This window comes from Oxyura jamaicensis, chromosome 24 (assembly GCF_011077185.1).
Source record: "Oxyura jamaicensis isolate SHBP4307 breed ruddy duck chromosome 24, BPBGC_Ojam_1.0, whole genome shotgun sequence".
NCBI lineage: Eukaryota > Metazoa > Chordata > Aves > Anseriformes > Anatidae > Oxyura > Oxyura jamaicensis.
This window is the reverse complement of record NC_048916.1, coordinates 5138760-5147447: the sequence shown is the minus strand read 5'-3', so window position 1 is coordinate 5147447 and position 8688 is coordinate 5138760. Positions and strand designations below refer to the sequence as shown.

At 68.0% G+C, this 8688-nt stretch overlaps 1 protein-coding gene across 1 annotated transcript; it reads right to left on the bottom strand.

Annotated features, from left to right (window-relative positions):
• Positions 1 to 1182: 1182 nt before the first annotated feature.
• MCAM (melanoma cell adhesion molecule) lies at positions 1183 to 5989 on the bottom strand. Its single transcript, XM_035345884.1, has 15 exons — positions 5972 to 5989; positions 5523 to 5888; positions 5226 to 5436; positions 5061 to 5131; positions 4861 to 4948; positions 4579 to 4758; positions 4360 to 4487; positions 4066 to 4225; positions 3851 to 3972; positions 3589 to 3727; positions 3370 to 3491; positions 3139 to 3274; positions 2660 to 2801; positions 2115 to 2232; positions 1183 to 1616 (listed from the first exon to the last, which is right to left on the bottom strand). Exons 1-15 carry the CDS (start codon positions 5987 to 5989, stop codon positions 1587 to 1589), a joined length of 2031 nt encoding a protein of 676 aa, XP_035201775.1. The 3' UTR covers positions 1183 to 1586.
• Between the last annotated feature and the right edge of the window lie 2699 nt (positions 5990 to 8688).

Below are 8688 nucleotides of genomic sequence, written 5' to 3'. Positions count from 1 at the left end.
TTAGCCCCAACCCCCTCAAAATTAGCCCCAACCCCCTCAAAATTAGCCCCTGGCTGGGCTAATTACTGGGGTTTATTTTAATTTCTTAGCCCTTGGAAGCTGCTGACCCCGGAGCAGCTGCCAGCGGTGACCTTGGCTCTTAGTCCAATTATGGGACAGATTCTGGGGTTGGGGTCTATTAAATTCTGTTAGCATCTGGTCCCCAGTAGTGTAATTACAAGCTGGTCATCTATTAGAATCCTTATTAATAGTTACCTGCTATCAATTAGTGCCGGCTGTTCGCTATTAACACATTTCTAATTAGAAGCCACGTATTAATTACCCGTTACTACCCATAGTAGGGATCGATCCATCATCTATTAGGATTTTACCGGGGTTTCCTGATAATTCCTCTCAGTACCTCTCATTAGCTGCCACTAATTACCTGTTGGCACTGATTGGCACCAGTTAGGGGGCGGGGGGGGGGGGGGGCGCCGGAGCGAAGCGCCGCCAACAAACTCAGGCCCAGCCTTTGACCTCGGGACTTTATTTTCACATATATATATATATAAAAAAAAAACCAAACTGGCAAATATCAGACAAAACGCCCGGAAATGTACACACAACCCACCGAAAATATATCTATAACCCAAAGCTTCTGCTTCCACGACACTTGCAGCTGACGAGCGGGGCCCGGGGCCGACCCGCAGGGGAAGGGGCTGGGGGCGGCGGGGGGGAAGGCCGGGGACGGGGTTTTCCCTCCCCGAGGGGGCAGGGGGGCGAGCTGCCTCGTCCTGGGGGGCCGGAGGTGTCACTGAAGCAAGAAATAAACCAGTTTTCCCTGGGGCTGATGAATGGTTCGCCGAAAAAAAAAAAAAGAAAAGAGAAATCCAACCCTGAGACGTCGCCGGCTGGCCCTGACCTGACATTCCTGGGGTTTACGTTTAAACACGGCCCAGCGGTGCCAGCAGCTGTGCAGCCTCCCTAAAAGCAACTCAAGTCGTCCTCCCCCCCCCGCAGCAAACCTTAAATCCTCCCATTTGAAGGATCTGCAGCCCCCCCCAGGGACCTGAGAGCCCCCTCCCTGCCCTCGCAGCCCCTCTCGGGGGGCTCCCTGCCCGCGGCACCCCGGGGACGGGCAGGGCTCAGCAACAAGGCCCGAGGAGGGGCTCAGAGGGAAAACCCCCAAGCCCCAACGTCCCCCAAACCCCAACCCCTGAGCTGCCCGCGCCGCCCCGCCGCGAAAAAGCAAAAAATGCCGCCAGCTTTTCTGAGCAAATTTGGGGAGAAAACGCGACAAAACCTTCCCCCGCGCGCCGGATTTCCCGAAGAAGCCTCGGCCCCTTCCCTGGGGCAGCTCGGGGGGGGGGGGATTTCTTCCGAGTATTGCTGTTGGCTTCTCCGTAGCACGTAAGCAAGTCCAGCTTCGCTGCTGCCAAGCCGACAACCCGCGGTTGAGGTAACGGAGGGGGGGGGGTCCCCGGGGGGCGCCCCCGCGGGGTTTCGCCTCCGGCCGCGCTCCCCCGGGGGCTGGAGCAGGGGTTTGGAGAAGGCAATCCGAGAGCAGGGGTGGGGCGAAGGGAGAAAGCACTTGGGAGATCCCCCGGCTAGTTCCTCAGATCGATGTATTTCTCGCTCTTAAATAGAAAAAAAGGGGGGGGGAATAAAGTTAGGGGGGGGCATAAGGATAAAGGATGGGTCCTCGGCAGGTGGGATGGGCGGCGGTGGTGGGGGGCAGCAGGACCGGGGCTGGCGCCGTCCCCTGGGGTGAATAAATCTGCTCGGCAGGATGAGGATGAGCAGAAACCCCGGCCCTGGACACCGGGAACAGCTTCTGCAGCCCCCGGCGGCGCTCAGACCCCCGAGCCCCATCTCATCCTGCGCCGGGAGCTTGGGCTCAGCGATGCTCTGCCCCCGGCATCTTCCCCCTGAGCCTCCCTTTGTCACCTCCCCATCCCCCCCCCCCCCCCCCCCCGAGTGATGCTGATGGATGAATGGTGCCCATGCAGGGTGCGGAGCGCCGGGCGAGGAGGAAAGCGTTACCTCGGGCACCCCCTGGGCTCCTCAGCTCCGCTCCCAGCCCTGCCCTGGCAGCGCCCGACGCCCCCGTGGCCATCAGGGCCACCAGGTCCTACCTGGTCAGCGGCAGGTCTCCTCTCGCCGTTAGTGCCCTGCAGGAGCCCGGCCTCTTCGGCGAGTTTATCTGACTTAACTTCAACTACATTCTTGTCTTTACGTGCCTCTGGCTTTGTGCTAGGGGAGGGAGGTGACAATTTTGAGACGTGCTTGCGCTACCCAAGAGGGCACGTGGCTGGGGGAGCGGGGCCGGCCGTGCCCCCAGGCTCCGTCCCGGGGGATGCTCGGGGGCAGAGGGTGCCCGGGGGCTGAGGATTCGGCTCCGGGAAGCTCCGGGCTGCCCGGCCCTCCCTGCCAGGGCTCCCTCGGCTGCTCTGTGGGGCTGCTCCTCTCCTCCCTGCGCGGACGGGCTGAGCCGTGCGGACCCTGGGCTGCGGGAAAGCTGGAAGCGAGTCCCCGCCGTGCCCCCGGGTGGCTCCCACCGGCGTGATGGGATGGGAAGCAGGAGCAGGGGGAAGCAGGAGCAATGGGAAGCACGAGAAATGGGAAGCAGGAGCAAGGGGCAGCCCCTCGGGGCTCCCCGGGGGACGGCGGCAGTGCTTACATGTCCTGCTTGCCGGCGCGGCCACAGGGGATCTTGCCTTTCTTGTGCAAGAAGTAGATGACGGAGCCCAGCACGGCCACCACCAGGATGCAGACGATGATGGCCACGATGATCACGCCTTTGCTCTCCGAGGTCTTTTCATCTGGGCGAGACACGGGGAGGTCACTGCGTGTCCCACCCCGGTGCTCTCCAGCTTCTCCTCCTGTTTCTAGTTTGGAAAACCCTTCCCCAAGGAGGCACCGCGTGGACTCCCCGGTGCCTCCCCGGCTCCCCGCAGGACCGGGCACGGGGCTGAGACGAGCAGGAGGCTCCCTGCGGAACCAGGTGGAGACGGGGCCTCCGCTCCCCTCCCGGCTCGGCAGGCAGAGGCAGAGCAGCCGCGGGAGCCAGCAGCACGGCTCCGCCGGTGGCAGGCTCCCAAACCACCGAGCAGCCCCGCGGGGAGGGAAATGGGGGGGGGGGGGGGGGGTTTGGCTCACCCAGCAGCTGGATGTGCTTCTCGCTGACCCCCAGCGCGTTGGACACCCTGCACATGGCCCCCGCCCGCAGCAGGTCGTGGCTCACGCGCACCGTCAGGTTGCTGGCGACGTGCTGGTTCTCCACGTACTCGTGGGCCTGCGGGGAGGGCGAGGGGCTCAGCGCCCGGGGCCGTGCCCGGCCCCCCGGGGATACCCCAGCCCGGATCCAGCCCCCTTCCGCCCAGCTCTCACCGTCCCGTTGATGCTCCAGCGGACGGAGGGCCGGGGGAAGGCGATGGCCTTGCAGGTGAGGTTCACCACCTCGTCCTGCCGCACGTACAGCGGGGAGCTGATGGCCACGATGCGCGGCTTCCCTGCGGGGACGGCACAGCGAGCTCCTTTGGCTCCCGGGGAGGAGGGAACAAGGGGCTGACGCTGGCGGCACGGGGCTCGCCCCGGGCCGATTCTTACCCTGAACGGCCACGGCCACCTGCTTGCTCTGCTCCAGCCCCGGCACGCTGCGAGCGACCACCCGGCAGCTGAAGTTGCTGGAGGTTTCGAAGGTGAGGTTCCTCAGGAGGAGCTGGTTCCCCTCCGCCACCTTCCTGCCCTGTTGGGGAGGGACGCCCCGCGGCGCTCAGCCCCCAGCAGAAACACGCGCCCCGAGGGGGAAATCCTCCCCCCCGGCCGGGGAGCCCCTGGCTCTGCCCAGCCTCCTCCGAGCGCCGCTCACCCTCTCGTCCCTCCACTGGAAGTCCAGGTCCACGGGGCTGTGGGCGCTGCAGCTCAGCCTCACGCTGTCCCCTTCGTGCAGGGGCGAGGAGGGCTCCATCTGCACGCGGACCCCTTCGATGTCTGGGGGGGGGGGGACAGACACGGAGAGCAGGGCAGCGGGAGCGGCAGGGACGGGGCGCCACGCCGGGTCCGTCCCCCTCCCCGGGGGCTTACAGTTCACGACGAGCTCCACGTCCTTCTCCATCTGCGTCATGTCATCCAGGTCCAGGATCTGGCACCTGTACAGGCCGCTGCTGCTCTTGTTGACGCCGTGCAGGCTCAGCACCCCGCTGCTGGTGTCGGCCAGGGACGTCACGTCCTGCCACTCCTCCGGCTGCGGGCAGGGCAGCGCACGGCCCTCAGCCCCACGCGGGCACCCCGCTCCCGGGGCGGGGGGATGAGCAGGCCAGGAGCTGCCTGCCGAGGCGGGGGGAGAGGGGGCCGGGACCCCTACCCCAAGGGCCTCACCACTTTCTTGTAGAAGCTGAAGACGGGCGCCGGGTTGCCGTCGGCCTCGCACACCAGCTTCACGTCGTCGCCCTCCTTCACCAGCGCCGGCGCGGGCACGATGTGCAGCTCCACGTGCTGCGTGGGGTCTGGGGCAGGAGGGAGCGGGCAGGGTGGGTGCTGGTGTCCCATCCCCCCCCTCCCCAAGGCACCAAGCCCAGCCCCCGGCCCCCCGCTCACAGAAGACGGTGATGTTGACCCGCCGGGAATCCTTGGAGCGCCTCTGTCCCCGCAGCCAGTAGTGCACGGCGCAGTGGAACAAGGAGCTGCGGTCCTCCCGCGTGACCACGGCGAAGAGGCTGCTGCTCACCGTGTACAGCCCGCTCGACTTGCGGGTCAGCGTGGCCAGGATCTTCACCTCTGCAGGGGACGCGGCCGCTGTTCCCAGCCCGCTGGGATGCTGCGGCACGCGGCGAGGGCTCCTTCGGGCAGCCCTGGTCCCCGTCCCCATCCCCGACTCACTGTTCTCCTCGGGCTGCAGCTGCTCCCCGTTCTTGTACCAGGTGATGTTGGCCGGTGGGAAGCTGTTCTCGCTCACGCACTGGGCGATCTGCGGCGGCACAGAGCGCCTTGGGCACGGCACAGCCCCCGGGGTGCCCCCGTGAGGAGCGGGGAGAGGGGAGCCCGGCACGGCCGGGGACCCTCGGGGGGTCCCTCCTCACCTGCGGGGTGGTGCTGCTGTGCACGGGGATGCCGGCGGAGCTGGCCTCGATCTCAGGGGTCTCGGGGACCTCTGGAAGAAGCCCCCCCGACGTGTCAGGAGCGAGGGGACCGGACGCACCCCGTCCCCGTGCGGCGGAGGCACGGCCGCGCTGCCCACCACTCACTGTAGACGTGGAGCTCGGTGTGGTTCTCGCCCACGCCCTGGCTGCCCGCCCCGACCTGGCACACGAAGGTCCTGGCGTCCTGCAGGGTCACCTTGCTGATGGACAGGGCCTTGTCCTCGCCCACCGCCAGCCGCCCCTTGTAGCTCGTCTCCTCCTCCAGCACCTCGCCGCCCGCGACGCGCAGCAGCTTCACCCGGCTGCTGCGATCCACCTGCGGGGCGAGGGGACGAGGACGGGCTGACGGAGAGCCCCGGGGACAGCCACCACCGCCCCGACCCTCGGCACCACGGCACTCACGTAGAACCAGTCGATGTAGCTGTAGGAGCCGTTCCCCGGGATGGAGAAGCTGCACTCGATCCTGGCCGTGGACTCGCTCTCCGCTTCGACCACCTCCGGCATGGAGACCTCCAGGCCGCTGGCTGCACCTAGGGGCAGGCACGCCACGCTGGCACCGCCGCATCCCCGAGACCACCCCGGGACCCCCGGCTCCGTGCCCAGCCCAGAAGCAGGACGCTCGGCTCCGTCCCGAGGGCAGCTCCTCGCCGCCTCTCTGCCCGCGGAGCCGCGCGGGCGCTGCCTGCCCGCAGCACGGGTGGCACCGGGACCCGCAGGCCGGTAATGGAGCTCCTGGCCACGCTCCAGGGCGGCTCCAGGAGGTAATGGCTATCGATCCCGGGCGGGGAGCGGGCTGAGCAGCTGCCCTGCGCTGGGGCTGGGGGCTGAGCACCATCGGCTGGGCACGGTGCAGAGAAGGGCTGCGTCATGCCACGGCCGGGAGCGCCGCCGCCTCCACGCTGGCACCGCAGGGGCTAAATTAAGGGGGTCTGCACGCCCCACGCAGAGCCCCCCAAGGAGGGGACGGTGACAGGGAGCCCAGGATGGGGTCCGGCAGCTCAGCACCAGCAGCCCAGCCCAGGTATGGGAGCTGGGAACTGGGAACGAGAGGGCTGCAGGAAGGCAGCTGTGTCAACAGCTCCCTGATAGCGCCACCGCTATCAGCTGCTCAGCCTCGCCAGGGAGGGAACTTCAAAGGGCAGTGCCCTGCCTGCGAAATGCTCTTGATCTGAAGTGGGTACACGGCGGCACCGCCGCGACACGCAGCCAGGAGCCCTTCTGCCACCAAGAAAAAGGTGCTGGCTCACGCAGGGGACACCCCGACAGCCGGCTCCTGGCCCTCACCTCCCCGTGCGCCCAGCGCACCGAGCGAAGAGGGACAACAAGCAAAGCAGTGCAGGAAAAGGAGGAGGCAGAAAAACAGGTGAAAGCCCCAGAGATAAGCAGGCAGCGGGGTCAGGAAACCAGACCAAGCACGCACGGGAAAGAACAACTTAGCACCGGAGGCACCTGGCCACGACGCCGGGCACCCCCAGCCCTGCGCACGCCTGGGGTGCAGCCCAGCCGCTGCCCCTGCTCCTCGCCATTCCCAGACCCCCAGCACGGTCCCGGCCACCCCCAGGAGATGGAAGCTGCTGGCCCGCTCGGAGCGGGAGCCCTCGAGCCCTCGTCCTGGCGGCAAAGCAGCGAAACCATGAGCTCAGAGCTGGGGAATGGCTGGCATCCGCGGCTGGCACAAGGCACCCTCCTACCCGCCCGCTGCCCTTGAGGAGGCGGACACGGGGGCTGCAGCCCCCTCCCTGCTCCCCCAGGGCAGGCTGGCTACCGGGGGGAAGGGCTCGCCAGCCCTGCCGAGAGCACCCAGTGACACCCCAAGTGCTGCTGGAAGTGGGGGAGGGACGCAGCCCTGGGGACACAAGCGCCCCTCGTGCAGCCCCTGGGCGAGACCCGCAGCTGACCGCGTGCGTGGGCGAGCTGGAGAGGCGCCGGGCACAGGATCCCTGCGATACCGGCCTCGGCTCTGGGGACACGGTGACGCACCCTCGCGCCCCGCTGCAGTCCCGTGGGGGCCACCGGGGCAGGGCTGGGAGCCGCTGGCCCCGCGTGGAGCAGCCCGAGTGCGGCACTGAGCGCCTGGTGCAGCTCCAGCAGGGGACCCGCGGAGAGATCCGGAGAGGGGCGCCTGCAGCGAGCGAGCGGGGAAGGGAGGAGAGCCCCCTGCGCCTTTCCATCTGGCTGGCGGACAGCCGGCCGGCAGCCAGGGCTCCGCGAGAACAAAGCTTTGCTTTTAGAGCCGGGGAAAAGGGGTGGGGAGCAGCGCGGCCCCTCCGCCAGCCTCCCGCGGAGCCGAGGTGCGCGAGAAGGCGGCGAGGAGAAGCGTGGCTGCGGCGTAGGGTCGTGCGTGTGTGTGTGTGTGTGTGTCCCAGAAAGGGGGGCACCGCAGGGGGCCGGTGCCTGAGGTTTCCCAGGTTTTTCTGGGTGCCTCTCGGGGAAAGCAGCTGCAGGCGGATCCTCGCCGGGCCGGGGCTGGGGCCAAAGCTCTGCAACACGGCCCCCAGCAGCTCCCCCCCGATCCTTGTGCAGCGGGAGAAGCAAACCTCAGAGCCCCCAGCCCTGCAGCCAGCTGGAAACACCCGCAGGGCCCCCTCCACCAGCCCTGCACCAGGGGCCAGGCTTGCACCAGCAGCCCCAGTGCGAGCTCCCTGTGCCCCCTGCCCTGGTGGGGGGGTGCACGGTGAGCCCCCCAGCCTGCCTGGGGAGGGTTTGGCCGCAGCCCTTCGTGCTTCGGGGAAGCATCGAGCCCTTCGCCGTGGCTGGGCTTGCAGGGAGCCCGCCGACGACGACCGGCAGGCGCCTGGCTCGGCACGCGTGCGGCGAGGAGGGGATCCCAGCACCGGCCGGGGGTGGGAGCAGCCGGCGCTCGGCTCCCCCGTGGTGCTGAGCTTTCGGCCAGAGAGGGCTTCCCCGGCACCCGGGGCCACCTCCGCACAGGGCAAGGACGGACGAGGCAGGAGGGAGGCAGGGAGCTGCCGGAGCACCGGGACCCCTCCCTGGAGCTCGGCGAGGGGCAGGAAGCGCAGCCCCCCCCAACTTTACCCAAGGGGGGGGGGGTGAAAACAGGCTGGAAAGAAGGATAAAAAAAGAAAGAGCGTGAAAAGCCAAGAGAAACACCGCGCCCGGGGGAAAAACTCCTTAGAAGGCAAGGGGTGGATGCTTCCCAACAACCTGACCGCCGCACCCCGAGCGCACGTGGGGGCACCCCGGCACCCTGCCCCACAAAGCGTGGCCCCCGCAGCCTGGCTAGTGGCAGCCGCCTGCTGCTAGCCACCGGGCCGGCGTCCCTGGGGGGCCAGCAGGGAGCACCCCCCCCCCGCCCTGCGCTGCTTTTTGGGAAGGGGGGGGGGGCTGCAAAGGGACCCCCAGGGTGGCACCAGCTCCACGCCTGGAGGCTGAAGAGGAGCCTGGGGGCGGGCAGGGCTGGGGAAGGGGGTGTCTGGGTGGGGGGGTTATTGGGGGGGGCTGCTCCACACCCCCCCCAGGGCTGCCCCCCCCCCCATGATTTGGGCACTCCTGGCCCCCGGCCGGGCGGTGCCCCAAGGGCGTCAGCTTCGATCTGCGCCCGGGGACG

What these genes read in the sequence shown, in the direction of transcription:
- MCAM (XM_035345884.1), bottom strand. An exon ending in GGTGGCCGTGGCCGTTCAGG is followed by an intron (nt 3,492 to 3,588) that starts GTAAGAATCGGC and finishes CCGTCCCCGCAG; the next exon opens with GGAAGCCGCGCATCGTGGCC. An exon ending in GAAGCACATCCAGCTGCTGG is followed by an intron (nt 2,802 to 3,138) that starts GTGAGCCAAACC and finishes TGTCTCGCCCAG; the next exon opens with ATGAAAAGACCTCGGAGAGC.